The sequence below is a fragment of the Camarhynchus parvulus genome, chromosome 2 (genome assembly GCF_901933205.1).
Source record: "Camarhynchus parvulus chromosome 2, STF_HiC, whole genome shotgun sequence".
Lineage (NCBI taxonomy): Eukaryota > Metazoa > Chordata > Aves > Passeriformes > Thraupidae > Camarhynchus > Camarhynchus parvulus.
The window spans coordinates 80,195,636-80,218,593 of NC_044572.1; the positions used below are offsets into that span (position 1 = coordinate 80,195,636).

General features: G+C 40.8%; 1 protein-coding gene across 2 annotated transcripts in view; it reads right to left on the minus strand.

Annotated features, from left to right (window-relative positions):
- The window catches only part of MARCHF6 (membrane associated ring-CH-type finger 6), a 44,500-nt gene extending 34,783 nt beyond the window's left edge, over nucleotides 1-9,717 (minus strand). The window contains exons 1-3 of one of the 2 annotated variants that reach the window (XM_030969895.1): nucleotides 9,623-9,717; nucleotides 4,847-4,946; nucleotides 3,968-4,041 (exon numbers count right to left, since the gene is read on the minus strand). In XM_030969895.1, the coding sequence (XP_030825755.1) occupies nucleotides 3,968-4,041; nucleotides 4,847-4,946; nucleotides 9,623-9,641 (193 nt within the window). In that variant the 5' untranslated portion in view covers nucleotides 9,642-9,717. The remainder of the gene's footprint in view (nucleotides 1-3,967; nucleotides 4,042-4,846; nucleotides 4,947-9,622) is intronic. The other variant, XM_030969903.1, reaches the window with a different exon arrangement.
- Nucleotides 9,718-22,958: the final 13,241 nt, after the last annotated feature.

A 22,958-nucleotide genomic window follows, 5' to 3' on the forward strand; every position in this document is an offset into this window, starting at 1 on the left:
AACAATAGCTTGTCATTTTTGCTATTACAGTATGAAATTCAAACAGATTTTAGGTGCGTTTTTCATAGGTTTAGCTCAACTTCTTTGAGCTGTACAGGTTATAGAAAACCTACTAAAGCTTTTTGGATACTTAGGTCACAGCTGTGCAGTGTAACTGCTAATTTAGTTGTGAATCCTAAATTTAGGTGGGGTTTTTTTGTTTGGTTGGTCGTTTTCAGGAGGTGGGGTTTTGTTCTACCCTCCTCTCCTGTAAGCCTAACTTTTCCAGGAACAATTATTAATTTTACCTCTCCAAAACAGATGGTAGACAAAAAAAATGCTCTTACACTGACACAAATAAGGTAGGAAAACCACAAGGCTAACTTTAGAAGCTGCCATTTTGCTTAGTTCACAGAATCATCACACTTGCAACCCTCTCACCCATAGATTCTTTATTTACTACTACATTTGCAAGCCATTTATATGCCACCCCAGTCATCCTCATGCACTGATTGTGAAATAAGACTGTGTAACTTGTAAATAAAAACCCATATACTTGATAGCTCCTGGGTGGAAACACTGATTTGGTAAAACAGGGCTTGTGAGTTACTCTTTAGGTTGGACTAGATGACCTTCAAAAGACCTTTCCAACCCAAACCATTTTATTTTTCTGGTTTTACACCCTTCAAACACACGCAGACATTGCTTTAGACCACTAAGGTAAAAGGAGAAATACTCCACTCCTTCTCAGGCTAGAGCTCTAACATATGAAGTAACATTCATACAAATCTCAGCTGTGTGTATACTCTGCACACTGGAACTGGCAGAAGGCACACTGAATTCTGTGCCAGCATGTTGTATTTTGTTCCAGAAGTTTATTTTTTGAAATTAGCCTTTCTAGAAATGCTGAAGCTATGGACTAATGTGTTAGAAGTTTATCAAAACAAACAGGTAGAGAAATCAGTTTAATATATCCTTCAATAATGTAATACCCAAATTACAGGATAAGGAACACCCTACTCATATGGCTTCATTTGGTTTTACAGTCTTTGTTTTACCTAAGCTTGTGACATTGAATGAACCACACACCAGCAATGAAGCTGCACAGGAAGTGCAGAAGTGAGCCCATCCCAATCCTCAGACAAAGATCAGCCTAGTCTGCTTCTGTATTTGTGTTTCTGACAGTATTTATGTTAACATTACCTCCTACAGAATGCAGAAATTTTGACAACTGTATTTTCTTGGAAAATACAGCCTCACCATCTCTCATGTGTCAGTGCTTATGTTTAGTGTAGCACTAATATAAACACATCCTTGCACATGACAAAAGAAAGTGCATGTGTCTTTAAAAACTCAGGAAGAAAACTCACACATTAAAAATGAACAAGTACCTTGACAATCAAAAAATGTCAAAAGCTACTTTTTTCATACTTGTATTAGTTCTTAACTTGTAGAACTGCAGAAAAGTAATTAATTTTAAAACATAAAAATTTAGCCTTAAAGAATGCATTTGAAATCAAGTAATTTACCTACATGACTAAACACATTTAGAGAATGATGCTATTATTCAAAAGAAAAATTTGTTCCTTTGCACTCCAGCCAAAATACAAGTTGAATCTTCTCCTTCTTCTTTCTTTCCAAGCAATAACTAAGCTAGCAGTTCAGGTGCTAAAAAAATCCCAAAATGTTACAGAACTTCGAAAATAATGCACTAGAAATAGTTTATGAATACTCCACATACGAGAGGTTACACTAGCAAGGGAGCATTTTTGACAGAATGACAGCAACAGCCTTGGCAAGCAAACCAAGCTAAACAAGAGAGGAGTTGCTGGTATTACTGCACTAGTAGTCTATTACACCATTAGTGCTTGTCTGCTGGAGCACAGATATTAATTACATGCATGTGTTTATTTGACCATATCCTGTGGTGAATCGACTTATCCGAAAATGTGTTACACCTGGCATGGTTACAGGCCAGATCCAACTTTGCTTGGGATGACTGGCATACGTAAGTCCCCTTTTTTTTCTGTCTTATCATTCTCTCTCCAGCACCTGTGACTCCTTCCATGTTCCCACAAGCGAATCCAGTTTCCAGACTGGACAGCCACATTATCTTCCAAAGAAAGAGGGATAAGAGAAATTAAGGAAACCATAACTGCATGAGTATTGGGTGTGGGGAAACAATGAAACAAGACCCCATGGGTAGGGAGGGCAGGAGGAATCTGTGCAGGGTACCTGACCTGCTACCACTGTGTGAAGCCTGGTAGGAAAAAGCACCCTGCAACGTGGAAAGCTGAGAAGGAAACCTTATCAGCTGAGCCTGCTAACTCAGGGGAGTGACAAGTGTGTGGCAGAGGATAAGCAGACTTTTACTAGAGTCTGAATGTGGAGGACACACTCTATTGCAGGAGGAAGAAAGAGATTGCTTATTGCCAATTTCAAAGCTCCTATTAAAAATGGTAATTTTTTTGAGCCACATTAACTCAACTAAGTTTTCTCCCCTGTCCATAACCTGCAAGTACATTATAAGCTGTGCTGGTAACAGCACTGCCAGTAAAGAATTAACTTCTGCAGAATACCTCAGTTGGTAAGGGCAGTAACTAAGCTTCCTCTTATCAAGAGTAACATGCTTATAAAGTGTATTTAGTTTAGTATCATCCTCTTCTCCTAGATCCCAAGGAAAACACTATGAACTTTTTTGATTTGCTTTTTTCTTTTCATACAAAACTCTTCTTTCTTAACAACTAATAAATCACAGAATTGCCATTTTCTGGTCTTGCTCACTAAGTTCTGTAGAAGTCCTGGTCACAGTATGCAATCTTGAAAGTGGCTAATTAGCTTGCAGGGAGATTCAGAACTGCATATCACTTTTAGTTTGTGCAAGTTCCATACAGAAGTAATATAATGCCTTTATAAAAATATGTAACAAATAAAACCTGCAAGCAGATGATCTCTAACATTCCTCATACATGTCACTGTAGTATTTAAGAATAATAACTGGAAAGCACCACTGTGTTTAACGTAAAATACACTATTACCCTCCCAAGACAGAGTTAATATCGTACATTTCACTGATGGTCTAGTGTGTTTAATTAATTGTTGGCAGAAACACATTATACCAAGGTTCAACATAAAGAAAGAAGGTGCATTAAGGGATTTTTGGAACAGAAAATACATGAACTAAACCACCTTAGCCTCAGTTTTCTCTACCAAAGTACAAAACTAAGAGGAAAAAAACCCCAACACATAAAAAAAGGTAAGAGATGAACAGAAATAAATCAGTACATTTAAAGAGAAAAATGTAGCATAAAACCCACTTTACCTACTCAACAGGCAACTGACAACACTAAATAATACTAGCCTGCCACCTCACCTATTCCTACTACAATCAGCCAAAATGTAATTAAGAATCCTCCGGGAACTATATGAATATTCTTCATCATTCTATTTAGTTGTATCTAACATAAAAGGCAATTTAATACTGGGTAGTTAGCGTATCTTGACTGAAATGTAAGTTGAATAATAATAATTTCTATTATCTGTCAAGATCACTTCAACTGAAACGGACAGAAACCAAGTATTAGTGTTGCAGTAGATCCTTTAAAGGTTACTGAAAACTGCCTTTCAAATTCAAATTTTGCCACTGTTTTACTTTACCATTCAGACTTCCAAAAACTCAGATTTATCAATGAAGCTGAAAACATGCAATACACTATAATGTTGGCAAAAAAAGAATGGGACTGAGGCTGTCAGAAAAAGGTACAGAAAAATACTTCTATGTCTCACTTAAGATTATGAAAGAACCAAATTATCCATCATTTAAGCAATTCACAGTCTGCAATAGCATGCATAGAAATTGCAATTAAAACGAGATACAGAAATTACGCCACAAGTTTGGATCTACCACACTGAATGAAAAAGTAATCACTTCATAGATATTATATGAGAAAAATTCTGAAAAAAATAGGAGCCAGTAAAACATACTTACTTGGTGTGAAAGCAAATCTGTGCTTACATAATTCACAGTATTCTTTTCTGCTGTGTTTAAGCCACTGAACTAAGCTGCAATAAAAAGTGATCACATTAACACATGCTATACATCTCTCAGCCCTATCCCTCCATTAAGGGAAACACACCAATTCCCTGCTTTCACACTTAAATCAGGATATTTGTACTGTCAAGCGGGACTTAAATTAGCATGTTCATTAAGTCCATTTAGGCCATGAAATAAGTTTCAAACAGTAGAAAAAGGTAAACTGACATGTGTCCCATTGTTGATAAAGAACATTCATTCTTTGAGTACATTATTGATCAAAGCAGACATCCCAGCATGGACATCCACCAGTGACACCAGTTCTTATAAATACTTCAAGATATGATATATGGATGCACACAGCTAAGATTCAGAACTGCTGTATTTGTGAAAGATGGACTATTAAAATACCATCAGAAATTATCATATAGACCAGAAATACAGTTTTTACTTTAGCACTCCCAGATCAAACACACCTCAAAATGACTAAAAAGCATTAGGGTTATTTTATTTTTTTTCTGTTCACAACTATAAGTGGGTAAAAAAAGCCCCAACATACTGATTTTCTGCTTAGTGTTCATAAAGCCGACATACAATCAGAACTGCAGTCCCAAATACAAATAATTATCAGTGCTTTCTTTCATATATAATTACTGAATTTTTCCTGAATTGTAATGAGTTATCATGTAAACAACATCAAAACCCCAAACACGCTTCCATTGAAAATTGTTTTTTTCACTAGTTAACCTCAAGACCTGAAGTATTTTTAGAAACATGTTAATATGCTTTAATTAGGAAAAAACAAATTAAGAAACACACAGACACAGGACTCACCATTCCTGATGAATAAATTTAATACTGCCAGTACACACACATGGATGATAGAGGGGTTTCTCGGGAGTTCCTTCCGACCGACAGACTCTGCATATATCTGCTGACAGGGACAAAAAGCTTATTACACTACTGCTTAAAGAACTTACATCTTCAAGGCAAATTACACAATTACATTCTAGAAACTTTACCATGTAGCAAAATGAAGCCAGGATAAACTGAAAGAGGATGAAAGACTTCATCTGATGCAAGACAGACTGGGAGATCACCAGAAAGAGCAACACGAACATTATCTGCCTGATCATGTTACATAAACTCAAAACACATCTTAAAGAATTTTAGGATTTCTAGGAAATACACACAGTAAAACTACAGGAGGATGTGTTTTCTACCTAAAGAGTTATCACTAAAACAACATAAAAACTGTTAAGGATAATTTTCTTGAATGTGGATACTTTGAAGTAGAAAAATTCCATCTCAGTTTGGATGTTTAATAAAGTCCAACAATGACTTAAATAATTTGCTATTCTTGAACCTAACACACATATTTCCTTGGTGCTCTTGATGAAGGAAAAAAATCCAAAATAACAAACAGACACAGGTATTTTGCAATTTGCTACCCAACTTGGAGATAGCCTACTGTCTAGTAAGAAAAGCCACTTTCTATTTCTTTTTTCATAATTTCAGAAATATTTCCATATGTCTCACACCTTCTTTATTCCCTACTTTTGATGTTTTCTTGCAACTAAAGGTTGCAAGAGGTTTTGTGGATAAAGAAGTGAGCATAAACCTTTCCCTCTAAAAAACAGATGTCAATTTTAAATACCATGCAGTTAGCCAGAGCTCTAAACATACAATTAAATAGAAACAAAAATCAAGTTTTATCTGTTTATTGACAGATGCATGATATCTTCCCTTGACTCTTCCTTTTACTTCTATTAAGGAAGTGAACATAAAATGTCCATTTTTATAGAATATGTGAGTTTGATATTTTATCTTTTGTTAATTATTTCTCTATCAACCACTATCCAGCAAACGTGCAAGAAGGGAACACATGCATATCAGAGATCTTTGTCAGAAAAATACCATCTGATATGAGAATACTGCAAATATGCAATTCCAAATCTAAATCACCTATCTTTGTTCTTGGCCAAAACCTTCAAAAGTTAATGCTTTTCTACAAAAACTTGTAAAAGGCACCAAATACTGATTTTTTCTATAAAGAAGTTACATTATGACCGTATCCACAGTTTATAGAGTATTAGTGCAGTTTCTACAAATAAAGTATAAGATTTCAGATTATTCAATTCAAATTATTTTCTATCTATGAAAGTGTTGTTCGAGTGAATTCATTATGCAACATGAAAACACAGAATTAACAGAAACAGGTATTCAATATCACATCAGTGACGCTATAAAGAGACATAAAGAGCACTTCCATCACTGCCACGCGTAGCAGTGATGATTTGCAGTATTGCTGCAAACATCACGAGTCCCTGGTTCCTCTGCTGACAAGAATGGTCAGAACTGCTACTTCTTTTAACAAACGATTCTTTTATCCCAGAGAGCACTTCCAGATGGTTGCACAGGACAGGTCTCTCCAGCTGACAGGCAGGCCCTGCCCTACCCACTCGCTGTGGCATGCCCACCTCCTCCTGCATTCTTTCCAAGGGAACCGTTTCACTGCTGCAAGAGGACAGCTTTGTAGGCTGGATCAGCCTCACAAGGGGTCAGGCAAGCACGAGACAGCACATGAAACCACTGCTTTAAGGACACTCTGGCTCCAATGAAAGCAAGCTAAAAGCACACTGCTCCCTGAAGGATGCCCACAGCTCTCTGAATCTGTCCATTTAATGGCAATCTGTCCATTTAATGGCCTGTTGACTCTCACAGCAAACTGTTCACTTATTGTCAAAAGTTCTGGGAAAAGGCAATTTGCATTACTGTGAGCAAAAGAATTCTTTACTTGAGAAAAGACTGCCTGTTAGCTTACTAAAATAAACCTAAATTTTATTTTTTCAAAGCTATGATAATTTCTAGATATTTCCACTTGTTTTACAAATCCAAATAAATATATTATGAGTGTAATTGTTTGGACTGTTAAGCAACTGATAGCTTCAAATCAATAAACTCTGCTGAGGGTCAATGTGTTAAGCTATGCACTTTCTGACCTACAGCCATAGTCGAAGAGAATTGCACCGTGCAAGAGTCACCATTTTTCTATGTGCACCCACACTTTGTATCCTGTTCTTCAGGCACGTGTTTTGGAAAAAATGACCTTGAATAATAAGTTCTTTCTTGTTCCCCCTGAGAATGATTCACTGCCTATTATCTCTCCAACTGAATCCAACACTGGAATATCAAAAAGGGAAGACTACGTTATTTAGCAACCAAGTGATTTATCTAGAAAGAACCAGAATTACCTCTTTAGCAAAACGTGGTATCTGGTGCTTTCAGGTGCTGCAGAGAAGCAACTTTCACATTCGTTCTGAGGGGAAGCAGCTTCCACTTAGGTCTGACATGACCCCAGACTGCCTCTCTTATCTAAGCTCTCACCACACCAGCTCCACAATACACTTCAGTCAAGCACAAAGCCCATCAGAACCACAACAGCCATAACACCACTACCAGACAATCACTAGTTCACAAAGTCCACCTGACACTTTGCAGCAGAAGCTCAAGCACACAATAATATCGTATTTCCTCTTCCTCAAGGCATTAACACAGTCTTTGCTGCTGCTGTTCAGAGCTTTCTAACCCTGGGAAGTCTCTTCAGCGTTCTGGCAAGCCCCGTGAAGTTCTAATAGTAGGATCTGAGGTTTGAAACTGTAGAAGAAGTTGTAACATTCTGGTGGTATTTATGGAAAGTGAGTATATAGACCGGTAACTTTCATGCTACCACGGGGAGCTTTTGAGGGCAACATTGACGGCCTTATTACACAACAGAATATCTAAGGCTGCATATACAGGTGCCTTTGTGTGTGCTTGTAAATAAAACCAGAAAAGTCAAAATGTCAAGTGTGGAATTTAACACAAAGATTTAGTTAAAGACGACAATGCCTTAAAGATGTAACTAAAAACCACCTTTTCTTTGCCTTGCTGGTCAGTTCACCTACTTAAGTCAGGTATGATCAAAGTCTACAACTGGTAACAGCCTGTAACAAATTATCAACTATATTGTTTGAATTAAATCCATCGAGATGGATTTATCAGCTACTGGAGTGGTGGAAAATCAGGAGGTCATTTCTGAGTATCCACTTCACAGGTTGCAAAAAAAACCAGTTTTTCTGGGCAACCAGAGGAAAAGCAATCAAAGTTTCACTTTGTTGTCGATTTCATCGGTGTAAGTGACTTGGTCTACAGAGCTGCAGCAAGCAATTTTAAACGTTAGATTTAGGAAACACTAATATTTTGATAAACCATCAGTGATCATGGGTATTAAGGATGTCTACAGCACAACTCAAAGGACACTACTACAAAGGTGCTGTCTTATTTCATCCAGTGGTTCATGTTCTTCCATTTTTTTTGAATCCTCTCAAGCACCTGATAAAAAGCTACATTCAAAATGATGCCAAAGTAACAAAAGCCAAGACATAAAATGTTTTCCTTGGAACTGCCTTGCTGCTGCAATATGTATTTGCACTCATTGTTTGAGATGACAAACAAAGCTCAAATACTGCAGGAAACATAGCACAACAAACATGCTTTATTTAGTTTGGTTTACGCTACAATATGAAGTGCTGATCTGTCAAAGTTCCCCAGCATCTGCTTGAATGACATAGTCCCTCTCCCTCTCTGGAGACATTCAAAGCCCACCTGGACACATTTCTGTGTCACCTGCTCTAGGTGACCCTGCCTTGGCAGGGGGCTTTGAGTACATGAACTCCAGAGGTCCCTTCCAACCTTAAAAATTCTGTGATTTTGTGATCATCTAAGCATAAGAAAAGTGCTGACAAAACATATCCATGTTTGATCTCAAATAAAGCAGTACCCTTAGAAATAGCACACATAAAACCCACCTCATGACTATATCTTTGACAATTTTTTTTTTAAGTTAGACAAGGGACTAACTTAAAGTTAGATAAGTGACTACGTATTAGAGACAGAGAAACATGTCAGCTCCTGCACATATCAATTTTTCAAGCAGATTGCCCAGCACACATAACAAAGTCAGCTTTGCGAAAGGAGCAGCTATTACTATTCAGCTAAACGCGGAAATGTGAGGCTCCCTGGGCCACAGGGCCGGCCGGGTCCGACAGGGTCCGCCGGCCAGGAGGGAGCCGGGGGCAGTGCCCTCCTCCCGCTGCCCCAGCGTGCGCACCCCGCCTGCTGCTCTCCGCCCCGGGTTCTCATTTCTCCCCCGGGCCCCCACTTCCTCAGCCAGCGGGAGGTTCGGGCAGGCCCAGGTGCCCCGGTAGGGCCCATCCCAGCCCCGCTCCGGGTGTTGCCAGCACCACCTCCTTTCCCCCCCCGCTCCCCGTTCCCCGTGGTTACGTAAGGGGCACCCGCACGCGCCGCCTCACACACTGCCCGCCTCGGCCCGGTTCGGTCCGGCCCGGCCCGGGCCCTGCGGCACGGCGGGCCCGACACGGTGGGGGGGGCGCGGGGCCCGGGCACCTGCAGCCCCGGTGCGAGAAGCCCCTCCGGGCGCGAACAGCCCCCAGCCCGCCCAGCAGGCCCATTGACACTCTCCTCCTCCCCCGCGCCCCTCCACCCTCGGAGGCTGCCCCGGCAGAGCCCCCGCTCGGGCGCTGGCGGCGGTGGCGGGGCGAGCCGTACCTTCCTCAGCGGTCTCCATCTTGCCGGGCTGACGCAGCGCCGGCCGGGCGGGTGGTGTGACCGGGGGGGCGGGGCCGCGCGCCGAGCGGACGGACCGGCCGCGCCGCCGAGCCCGCGGCCACAGAGCGCGGCCGCGCGGGGACGGAGCGCCGCTCGCCCGCCCACAGCGCCGCCTGCCGGGCACAGCGGCTGGGAGGCCCGGGATGGGCTGGGAGGCCCGGGACAGGACAGGGGCGGGTCGGGCGGGCGCTGCTGCGGGGCGGCCCCGCTCTCATCTACAGAAACACAGGGTCAGGTGGGTTGGAAAAGACCTCCGAGAACATCGGGTCCAATCTATGAACGAACACCTCCATGTCAGGTAGACCACGGCACTGAGCGCCACATACAGCTTTTCCTTAAACACCTCCAGGAACGGTGACTCCGCCATCTCCCTGGGCAGCCCATTCCAATGCTCAATCATTCTTTCTGTGGAGAAATTCCTCATAATGTCCAATCTGAACCTTCCCTGCTGCATCATGCAACTATGGCCTCTCCCCTATCACTAGTTGTTGGGGAAGAAGATGTTGACCCCGACACGGCTACAACCAAATTTCATGTGGTTGTGTGAAAAATGCTACGCACTTGTTTTTTTAAAATTTGAAAAGTTTAATAGTAATCAAATGGTTATAAAAATAGTAATACAATTAGAATAATAATAATTTGGACAAATTGAATTAGGACAATATGAGACAATGGAGACAAAGAGTTACAGACGTTCGGGTACATTTTTCTGGGCAGCACGAGCCCGAAAAAGGACACACGTTAACAAAGGATTAACTTTTAAGACCAATAGCTTGTTAAATATTCATACACCTCTTACATGATACATAAACTCTATTCAAACAAAGAATACAGTTTGGTCATCGTCAACTTCTTCTTCTTAATCTTAAGGCGCCTTCAATCTTTAGGTAGGCAGGAAGAATTCAGTTTCTTCTGATAAGAGAGCAATAAATTCTTTTTCTCTGAAAGATTTAGGTGTCTTGTGGCTGCTATCTGGTGTGAGTGCTTCATTCTTTTCTTAAAAAGATATCTCACTTACATAGTTCTTATTTTAACTACAAAAGTTACCTTTTAACTACAAGACTACATTTATCATATTATTAAAATATTAATAAGCACAACTAATTAATACATCAAAATACACATAGTAAATACCTGTGTAGAGCCATATAATATGCACTTTTCACAGTTGCACGGTGACAATGTCCTCCCCTGAGCCTCCTTTACTCCAGGCTAAACAACCCTGGCTGCCTCAGCCATTCCTCAGGGGACTGGTGTTCCAGACCAGCCACCGGCTCCGCGGTTTCTCTCTGGACACTTTCCAGCACCTCAATGTCCTGAATTGAGGGGCCCAGAGCTGGACATGGCACTCGAGTTGTGGCCCCATCAGTGCCGAGTACAGGGGGACAATCACTGCCCTGGTCCTGCTGGCCACACTGTTCCTGATCCAAGCCAGGATGCCGCTCGCCACCTGGACACATGCTGGCTCATGTTCAGCCAGCTGTTAACCAACACCCCGAGGTCCTGTTCCCATGGGCAGCTTTCCAGACACTTTCCCCAGCCTGAAGCACTGCCTGGGGTTGCTGTGACCCAGGTTCAGGACCCAGCACTTGTCCCTGCAGATCTGCCAAGGCCCGGCCCCCCACACGGGCGGGTCCGTGTCGAGGGCAGCGGGAGGGCGGGGGAAGAGCACGGGAGTCGGACAAAACGTACCCCAAACCGGTTTTAAGTTCTACTCCAAACCGGAGAGAAACACTGCATCCCTAGGCGAAATCGGCCAGATTTTGAGAGGGTCAGTGTTCCAGGGATCAGGGATGTGCAAACCCTGGAAACAGCCGAGCTCCTCCTCAGTGTTGCCTGTGCTGTTCACCAAATCTCACTGCCCCTTCCAGAGCTGGGGCTTCCAACAGAGCTAATAAACTGCTCAGCAAAGCACAAAATTCTCTCTTAGCTTAATCATTTATGTTTCCATGTCTTGCTGCCCTACATAACCAGGGCAGCACACATTAAAACTTTGTACTCTGCCACGTGCGCTGAGAGCTGTCACTGGGGCTCTGCTGAGTTGGCAGGAATACTGTTAAGGAAGAAAACAATTTAATTTTGTTCAGGGTAGAGATGAATTCCATCCTGATGAAATGTATGCATGCCTTGTTTTAGTGTTCCATTGTGGCAGCTGTTTCAACCCCTATAGTTGATCAATGAGTCGTAGCAACCCCTCAGCTCTCTTTAGCTTATGACCCTTTGTGCCCAGGCAGTCATTAAATCCTTTGCATTCAGCCTTCGGGCTCCATGTCAGCACAGAGTTGTTGGAAGTTCAAGTCTGAACTTAGAGTGCAGAGGTGGCATGTGCCCAATTTGCGATTTTATAACTCTATTTTCCTAAACTGTAACCATGTTAGTTCCTTCAAAATTACATTTTTCAAGCTGGTGGAGTGTGTGATACTGGCCTGTGTAACGAAAAAAATTAAGGAAAAAGTGAAGGCTTCATATGGCTCTCCAATAACTGAAAAAGTACAGTAAAGTCCTGCAATAAATACACTTGGGCTACACTACCATACTTAGCTCTTCTGTGTCCCTCTGCTCTGAAAGGCAAGGTGGAAAAATTCCCACTTATTACTTAAAAAAAAAAAATCTGTTTGTTTTAAAAATAAGCTCATTTTTGAGTTTCACTTTGCTCAGCGTCAGCAAATTATCTTGGCCTATTAAAAATCTGCCAGCATAGTACTGAGAATGTGAGAAATGCTGCAATACTAATTTTGCCAAAGCAAGGAAAAATCAATGGAAAAAAACAGGAGAAAAAGCCAAGAAATTGAGACTTTCAATTTCCAAGTATATTCCTAATTCCCACTCTATATTTTCCAAACATGTAACCATTCTTTGTTACAACATTGTTACTCTGCTGTGATAAACGTAAATTAAATGTCAATAAAAGTCTCTAAATTATAATTTGCATTCAAAGACCATGGCAAGATTAATGTATATAATTCTTCAATTTCAGTCTCTCATGATAGGCTTCTTGAAATTCAATTAAAGCTTTTGAAAGGAGTTGCTGTCTGTTGCCAGTGAATAATTTCATTCCTGTCTGTATCTGTCTGTTCAGCCATTTAAATTACCTACCAAACATTACATGTGTATCATCTTCTCAGCATTTAGAGAAAATTTATCCCAAAATTTTGTTCATACCTAGTGTTTCAGTATAGGCTATACAATAGCTTACCAGTAAATGTGAGTTGGAGGCAGACTATTAAAATTTAAATGTAAAAAAAATCCAAAAAACCTATAGTATGTTATTGTAGGTTAAATTAAATTAAGCATCTCTCAGCCTTCTTGGTGTTTTTGGCAAACATGTTATTAAGCCCTGTTTAGTAATACGTTAGGTGTTTTTTGCCCAAGAAATACCCATGGCTTATGTAGCTTTTAATTTTTGGTAAAGAAGGACGTTAGAAGGTTATTGTTAGCTTTTGACTCTTGACAAGGTCAAGAATTACTGCAAACAGGCGCTGAATAAATATACTGAAAAAACAAAGTCTCTGATCCATATAAGTTATTATCGAGATAATGGAGGAAATATGGTAATTGTACAGGTGTAAACTGAAGACAGTAATAGATATAACCCCAAACAACAGAAGGTTATGGCAAAAGGAAAGGCATATTTATAAGTGGGGATAGAAAGAGTAGAAAAAAAGACAAGGTTATTTTCAACATGGTCTTTTTTTGGTTTTACATGACTTAAATGCGTAGATAATGCATTTTTATTCAAGAGCTCTATTAAGAGAATACAAAATAATAATTGTAAAATGAAAATTATCCAGCATTTTTACTGTGACATTTCCATATTTCCTGTCATTTTAAAATGGCTTCATAAAAATGATTCCCTTACACTTTTAGTTATTTAGAAAGTTCAGAGCATTGAAAAAACCAAACAGCAAAAGCTACCGCTTTTCAATTTTTCTGTAGATGAACACTTCAAAATGCATTTATTTTCTTAACCAATGGTTTTGAGGTTTTTTTCAGTGCTGTCCTAGTTTTTTCCCTCAGCTGCTCACCTCACTTGCACTGCAAAATTGGTTCAGCTAGTTATGAACAGCAAGTTGTAGAAATGTGGAAAACACAGTGGATTATCGTAAGTAAAATGAAGTGGATGTCAGCTTTTCTTGACAACCAAGCAGTATTTGGAGTGAACATGTATCTGGTACCTAAATGATAAACCATCACTAGGGAGGCCAGAGCTTCCATGGCAGGAGAAAAACCATCAGAACAGGCTCTTTGGGGTGTAGCACAAAGTATGGCCCACAGAAAACTGGCCTGACACAATCAGAAAGCACAGAGGTCTGTGGACTACAAAAACATACGGTGAAAAACACTGTCAGCCTGGATCTTCCCTGTGCACTGCAGGGGCCTTAGAGCACGTGCTTCCTGGCCAGTGGCTGCTCTGCCGTGACATCTCCTGAGCCATCCCTAGCCAGCAGGTTGCTGCTGTAGCCATGGACTCCCAGGATGAAGATGGAGAGAAGTACTCTCAGATGTACTGTGAATGCAATGGTGTTTGCTGCTGCACCAGGAGATTGGCCCAGGTGCTGCACTGGTGCTAAATACTGACTCTGACACCTCAGTATATGAAGTACTGAACAATGTGTTTCCCTTCAGCTGATGCTTGCTTCTTACTAAACCTGGGCTATGATTAGTAGCTAATGGAGGAGTCAAACTTCCTGAATGAATATGTGACTTGTGGTTCATGTTTTGTGCTATGAAATGTGTAGCAGTACTGCACCAAACATAAATTAAAGGATGGGGATAATGGCTGAGCATCGGCAGGCACAGCCATGACATAGGCTCCAGACCTGTTTATTTCAGAAACTGTTTCTGAGGAGATGCTTGGCTATGCACCGGGGTTTGTTCTATGGATTATTAATATTTAACCAAGAAAAAAACCTATTTCCACTAGCATTTTAAGTGAGAGATGAGGTAAATAAACTCAGTCTAAATGATGCTACTGTTTCATGAGTCTGACTGAAAAGACAAACAAGGTTGTTTATATATGTCTAGATTTTAAGAACCTAGGCAATACTTTGATAATTAACACAAACCACTTCAATGGAGTAAAGAAGTATTTGCTGAACTTCATGGCTCTTTTCAAGATCTGCAGATGTGCTTCACCAAATTATTTTTCTTAAGCACAGCAGGGATCTTTTCACACATGTTGCAGGGAATTTTCTATTTGAAACATAGGCCCTATCAGCTTGATTGGGATGCTGCCTTCAAGCTGAGAATGGAGCCATTGGCTGTTAATTTTTTAATTTTTAGATTTAATTACTCTACTTGGGATTCAGAGCTCTGTGGCTGTGGCTACTTGATGGAGGCCTCCTGCATACAAAATAAAAAAAAAAGGCTGTATTGATCTTTCAGAATATCCCATTCCTAATAACTGTCATATCATTGGGGTATACAGTTCTTCACCTAAAACACTTTCATCATGTCCAAGTGAATCTTTTAGATAGATATTTGTGTCATTACATTAGAAAGATTTTTTTTCCTACTTCTAGAACTTTGATCTCCTGGGTAATAGAGGGTGTGGTGTGAAACACTACCATCATCAAGTGACTGCGTATAAGTGCTTCTGAGGACATGTTGGTTCTCGTGTCTTTAAAATTCTGTGAAAATATCCCTGCAGATGGCAGCAGTTAGGGATTATCCTCAGTATTTAGAAGAAACAACCTTATTTTCCCAGAAACTTTATCTTGACCTTCCAGGCAATATTAAACATTATGACTGCTAACCAAATTAAATTTTATTCCTCAGGGCAAGGTTCAGTTCTAGTTCATTTAAAACCAAATGAATGTTGCCAAAAAGAAAATGTATCTGCCAGGGAGAACGATACACATAGTCACTATAGTTACACGTTCTGTAACAACACCTGTGTCACTGCCTGCGCTTCTGCAGCACTGATTGGGAAAGAGGTACAGAAGGGCTTAGATTTGTATTAACTTTGTCATTACTTTTCCTCAAATGTTTGTGAGGTATGGTCTAAAGGTCAGAGCTATTACGGGCTGATAAGAGTCAATGACCTCTGTTTTGTGAGGTTGTCTGATTTCTGTGGTGACTTTCACTTCACGGTAGCTTGCGCACTGAATGTGCATCACGGGGCAGCCAAAACCCCCAGCTTTTGCTCATTTCCCTATGGCAAGAATGTGTTTGCTGTGTGTGCTGCCTTCGATGCAGGGTCAAAGAATACAGTGAAGAAACCACTCAATGTTTTTGCTGTCTAAAAAAAATGCTTGGCTCAGTGAAGTAGATTTTCTGTTGGGTGACTGACATGGAATGTCAAACATGCTTACTACTCAAAAGGTACATTCTCTCCACTCTCCTTTGTGTATCAATTATACTTTTTTTTTTAGACTCACTTTTTAGCATAGCCATGTAATGTGGGCCTCTGCCAGGGCCTCAGCCTGGTTAGATATGCTAAAGAAAGAGTAATCTCACAAAGATGACAACACACAGAGAAATGGCAGTGCATGATATTTCATTCTGATGGCCTGGTCCTCAGAGGGTCTGAAGACTATTTAAGCAGCTGCATTCAGTATCACCTTTCAGCTTCTGAGAACAACCTTGTTTGGAATATGCACTTTTCAATTGAGAACATTGGGAAAATTCCTACCTTAAAAGTCAGTATGGAGTTTATCACTGTTTAAGGTTAAAAAGTCTTCCAAGAGCCTGTCTTTTCTGATTCATTATCACATCAGCCCTGAGAGTAGAAACTGCTGTCAAAAATTTTTACCAAAATTTCCAATAAGGTCTTGCATATTCAGGGTGACAAACTGGGTTTTCCTCTTTCATTTTTCTCTGGATCTCCAAGTTTTGTTCTATTCCTTTTACCTCCTCTTTTACTGATCTTCTACAGGAAGGAAATCAGGAGTCTTCAAATTATTTATGGATTCTTGAGGGGATTGATTTATCTCTGCTTTCCTTATGCTCCTGGTCATGTTGAGCTAAGTTCTTGATCCTGATCCTATGGAAAAGCGGAGAGAATTTTATACAGTTGGGAGGCCTCAACCTCACAGTAACTTCAATGAAAGCAAAGGCTTATGGATGACTCTTTTTCTCCCTCAAACTCACTCCCAATGAGGGTAAACAGAAGCTGGGCAAACACAGTTTCTTCTGTGGATAAGGGTGCTACCATGCAAGAGTGCGGGAAGAACAGCCAGGAGCCAGAGAGATGAATGGTGGAAAGGATCATGGTGAATAGCATGGCCGAGATGAGCAGGGCAAGATGGGAGGAGTGTGAGTGGGGCTAAGAGAAAGACTAGAAGAATTTGCCCAGAGGAGTTGTGGATGCTCCATCCCTGGAAGTGTTGTTCAAGGTCAGGCTGGATGGGGCTCTGAGTACCTGGTCTAGTGAAAGGTGTCCCCACCCATGGTGAGGGGGTTGGAACTAGATGATCTTTGAAGTTCCTTCCAACCCAGACCATTCCATGATTCTATGAAGTAAAAAAATGGTAATAGGGAGACATCCTTGGAAACATGGAAAAGGGAAGTTTCACAACAATTTTCAATGTAAAACAAGAGAATTCATGGAACTACAGGCCAATCAGCCTCATCTTAATCTACAGCAAGATTATGCAATGTGCATTGAAAGAACCTCATGGCAACAGGGACCTGGACACAAGGAGCAGGAGCATGGACCGACCCAGAGAGGCGACAGAGCTCCAAGGGTGCCACCAGAGGGCACCTCTACTCCAGGCCCAGGAGGAGTTTGGGGACCCTGAGAAGAAGGTGGCAGAGGAGATGGAGCATTTTGGGGTCTGCAGTGGCCAGTCAGGCAGGGACCATGGTGGCTTGCATCCAAGCTGGGGCCACCTGACAATTTGATGGACCATCAAACAAGTAGCTGCTGATTTTGGGAAACTTATTGTCTTGGATGCTGCCACCTGATTAAGGAAGACTTTTACTTGAGGGGCTCCAGGGCATTTCCAGGTGTCTAAAGCCTTCAACATTTGCAGCAGCGTCCTGCACAGCTGCCCTGCACCTTGCTACTAGCACTGGTGGCAGCTGAATGATAGAGTCACCACGGGCTGCCAATCTGCTGTCTTGTCTCAGGCTGCCATATCTTCCTGTATCATCACTGGAATAGTCCCCAGATCACATCCCATGACTGCCAGAGTCCTTTGGGCTGGGTCAGTCACTGCCTGTGCTCACCTGGGGCTGGAATGGATTAGGAGAAAGATGCAGGGACTTAGGGTTTTCCCTGGGAGCCCAGGGGCGACAGTGGCTGATGGCCTCTCCCTCAACTGCAGAAAGTCCTCCTTGAGCCCCAGAGGTGACCATTCCCAGCTCCTATACCAAGGACTGGCCCTTAACCCTCTGTTCAGGGGGATGTGGGGAAGAAAATGTCATAAATTTCTAAGCAGGCCTTATTCATGAGGACCCAGGTAGGGGTACCCGTCACTCCAATGACATTCGGTGAATTTTTGGTCTAAATACAGGAAATTATATGCAAAATGCTCACTGCTGAAATTTCTTGTCCACAGTAATAAAGCAGTATGAAGCCAAGAGGAATGAGATATGCTTTAGCTCTCCACCAGGAAGGGGACAGGGGGCAGGAAGGGGTATGGGAGTGCTTCAGCACTGACACACCAAATGGTCTCATGCAAAGAGCCTGCTGTGTGAGCCTGGACATAAAGGATGGGAGCTGGTCCAGCAGCATGTCAGCCCAGCCCTACGGGGCAGCATGCCTCTGTGAATCGGTGTGCTCTCAGCAGCACCTTGCAATAACAGGAGAAAGTCCAAGACACCAAGAGAAGTGACCCAGAACTCTCCAATCATCTGAGGAACAAGGAACTGTTAATGTTGGTGAGATAGAAATCTGTACACCAAAGTGCTTGTGCTTGATTTTCTACTACAGATTTTCTGACTGCAGTCCAAAACTTGGGGTTGAAAGTGTGTACTTATGTTAAGTACTCCAATTTAGCTATGTTCACGCATCTTTAATGACTATATCTGAAATATTCTTAGACCTGCAGCATGCTTCAGATTGGCTTGCAGGTTTTGGATATGGAATAATTCCAGAGCAGCTATCACAACCAAGAAAAGGTGTGAATTTAGATTGTTTCTTGAAGACACATGATAAGGAAGATATTAATGATCTCTTTTTGTTCTTGAAAACCCATATTTATAACATGCAGAGCTATAATGTCCTATGCTTTAGTATCATATATAATCACAGATATTTAATAAGATTCTTTGCCTACTCATTTTCAGTTATTTAATATGATCATATTTTAATGAAAGTTGAAAGCTGAAAGGTCTAAGTTCTCACTCGCTTGGATCCATTGTACTTAGAAATTTGCCACATATATTTAGTGCTGTGCTCATGAACAAATGAAAGCTCTCCCTGGAGCCCAGGGAATAAAATTACTGGAACCTTGGGCAAGTGCTGTGTGATGTAGAACTGGGACCTGTACTGACTTGGCTCTTCTGAGCTTGACTTGAACATGGTTTCCTCTTCAGCATCCCAGTCATGTTTGTGTTTCTTTTAAATCTGGAGATAACAAACTGGAAAACCCCATCTATTTCTTGCTCTCATAATAAAAATCAGAAAAAATTATTTTCTTCTTTGTAAAATTTGCATTTAAGATAAATAGAGAGCCATTTAATGGAGAGTAATTTAGTACAAGAGTAAAGAAAGTTACAAGTGTGATGAGGAGGTTAAAGCTGTTGATTTTCAGCTGTTGTTGGGAAAGCATTGAAAGAAGAATTCCTTGGAAAGATGCCATACCTAAAGAACATGAAGAATTCCTAACAACCTTTTAAAGAAGTTCACTGATTCTCTGGGAGGTTTCCAGGAGTAATCAACACAACTGCCAGTAGTTCAGCTGCCTAAAAGATGAACATAAACACAGCAAAAATTACTTTGAAGTGTATCCAGGTGAAATGTGCAAGATCTAGATTGCATTTAGGGAAGCCAGTTGTTTCCCAAACTTCACAAAATCTTTTTATCCCATGAAAGCAGGAAACAAAAATAGGTCTCCTAACAAACCTTTATTATAACAGCATCTTGCATGGTAACCAAGAGCCTTAATTGCCACGCCAAGAAGGAACCTGTTTAATTTCTGATTTTCTGTTTACAGAAATAATTTACAAGTTCATTGAGGAGTGTGTAGTTTCATTGCTGTTCTTCTGAGTCAGACCATGCTTACTGTTTGCTCTCAATACACATATGTAATTGTCCTTGGAAATTAATTTAGCTCTCAGAGGTTTAAGTTTCAAAACATTGCCATTTACGTCTTTTCTCACATGAAAGAATTTTTCACAATTGTTGAATATCAGTTAAATCATGGGGTTTAACTCCTGAAGAATTGAAATTACCTAGATGTGATTATTTTAGGATGAATATGCATCATCAGAAAAATCCACGTAGTCAAAATTAATTTTTGGTGACACTTTTGAACAAGTTTCTGGAGAAGAGATTTTCAGCAGACAGCAATTTCTGCTTAAAACCAGAGAGGGAGTGTTGGAATAGCTGATAGTACACTGGTATCTGACTGGAACAAGAGGAATCAGGTTTCTGATTCTGGCTCACATGAAAACAGAAGTGGCTGTACCAAAGCAGAATCTTCCAGAGAAGACAGAAGCAGAGAAACTGCCATGTAGGTATGGCAGTTTCTGCACAAATGAGCAGGGTGGAGCAGTACCTTGAGCACAGATCTCTGACCCAGCATATTTATGTTAAATCTTCAGGTCTACACTGAGGGCATGTCTTAGGTGGAAAGTCCTGGGTCCTTCTTTCAGAACAAGCCTGTCCAAGACTTCCTCTCACAACATTATTCCACCTGCTTTATATCTTATATTGTTTTATATGGTGTATGGACATTCAGACAAATGCTTCCCATGAATGTCAATCTATCACTCACGAGAAAGTACGTGATGGTAGAGGCACACTATGAATTCCTTCTGCAGAGAAGATGACTAATTTCCCTTTGAAGAGGCAGGTGACTGAGGATTTGATTTCAGCTTAAGGCTTAGGGTTTGGGTTGGTTTTTCCCCCTGAACCAGGAGAACAGGCTGTAATGAACATCTGAGCGTGTCCTGAGGTCTAAGCTGCAGCTCAAGACAGGTCTTTGGAAGGAATCTGCCCTATGGTACCTGCTGTGTCAAGTAAAGACAAACTCTCATCTCTGCAGCTTACAGAGAACAAAGGGAAAAGCAAAGCACCTTACAGCTGAACCTTGTAAAGAATTGAATAAAGTGGGCCTAAACTTTTTATCTCATGGCCTATAAAACCTCAGCTCTCTGTGATCTTGTTGTGGGTCTATCAGGAAACTGAGATCCAATTTCAGACCAGAAAGAAGCAGCATGCTGGAAATTGTGAAGTCTGGAAGTGCTAATATCAGCCCTTTAGAGCAAATCTGATCAGGCCTCGAATTTTGTGCTTAAGCTCATGTTTTCTACTTGCTGTAGCATCCAGTTTGGAACTCACTAGTTCACAACAAAGCTATGAAAGAGCAAGCTGGGAGTTCACTCTTGGCACACACAGTGCTAGCAAATGTTTGAACTGTCCCAGTGAGCAGAGGAATAGAACCTCTTCCACACCATGATGTTTGATGCCACAAGCATCTGAACCAGGTAGGGTGGGCAGTGACTGCAGCCTGGTTGGCCTACCTGGCCCAAGAGCTCCCTTCCACATGAGATGCCCATTGCCTGTGTGCCTTCCTGTACCTGCATGGGCAGTGCAGGTCAGCATTCACACGGGGGGCTGGCCCCCTTCCTGCCTGCACCTCTTTTGTCTTCTGAGATGCCCCATTACATGTTTACAGCAGCTCAGGGAGTCTTAGAAACTAATTTTGTTCAGCTAGCACAGACTTAGAATAGTTCTAGCACAGTCTCAAGCATTTGCAGTGTTACACCAAAATGTGATTTTTTTTTTTGCTAGGGCAAAGTTCATTATCTCATTTTAGAAAAGGGTGAGACAGGTGCTCTCTGCAAACACATTTAATAAAGCCCCTTGATTGCTCTGAATTATGTATGGTAATTATCTTGTTATATAATTAGAAGCTCTTAAATATACTTTCCTTAAACTTGTTGCTTTGATGTTGCACTTGGGCGTCTGTATTACTTTGTGGGATACAGTCCAAAGCTGCTTGGATACATTCCAAGATTACTAATGCATAGACATATTTGCAAAACAGGACTTTTAAAGTCGAGCAAACACGGGTAAAAGTTTTTTTCCTGGCACTCTGTTTAAAGTTTTGGAATTTAAAACACTGATTAGTATAGCAATTTATGCCAGATTTGTTCAATATTCAGTGATAGTAGCTATCACTGACTGTTGAACAATCAGTGTTCCCAATTGTTTCCCTTTCTCCAGTTGGGAAAAAAAACCCTAAAAGTTCATCTGAAAGATATATAACCTGGAGGGGATCATATGCAGGTGGAAATTTTGGGGTCTCCTTGGCTTTAGAAAGGATGTCTTGGAAAATCCCAGCCAAATGAAGCCGTTCAAGTGCATGCTGGAAGTTTACAGAGGAGAAGCCAGATTTCTATACATGAAAGTTACCTCTTTTGAAAATGAAGATAAATTCTGCGGGCACAAGGTGCAGCTTTTTGTCCAGGACAGCCTATTTGTACTGAAGACTGAAACAGTATTTACATCTCCATGCAAATATAGCCTCAAATACAAGGAAACAAAATCACTCTCTTCCAGATGATTAATCCCAGAAAGTTCCTGAAATATAAAATGAACATTAGATGAGTTTTGTATAAGACAACACATACCAAATAAAGGAATAAAAGGAAAAAAAAAAGGACCTAGAATAAAGCTGATCAAATATACGACTTTTTATGAGAAAAAGTCTGGATATAAAATTCTGTTTCAAAGACTAAACACATTGAATTAATTCATCATAGAAAGTAGTACTCTGAGTGGTGAATAACTGGAAAAAAAAGAAGTGTTTTTTAATAATTACTGGATTTAAAATTTTTGTTATTTTATAGAAGACAAAATTTTTGGTAAGAGAAAGACAAAAGACATATTCTTAAATCATGCAGAAAATAGATGTTTAGTTTTTTAGAGAAGGAAATCAGTCCTTAGTCCCTGTGGTTGTCCATGTACTCTTAATTGTATTGTCTTGCTCATGTCTGCATTTATAGTGCTCAGTGAAAAACGGATACCGCTTTCAGTCTGGGGTACCTGGTTTTGAGCCATTGCTCCAGAATGTACTATTATCCCTGTATACTGTTATTAATATTCATTATTATTTGGAATAATTTGCCTTGTACTGAAAATCCATTGAAAGTGTTCCTT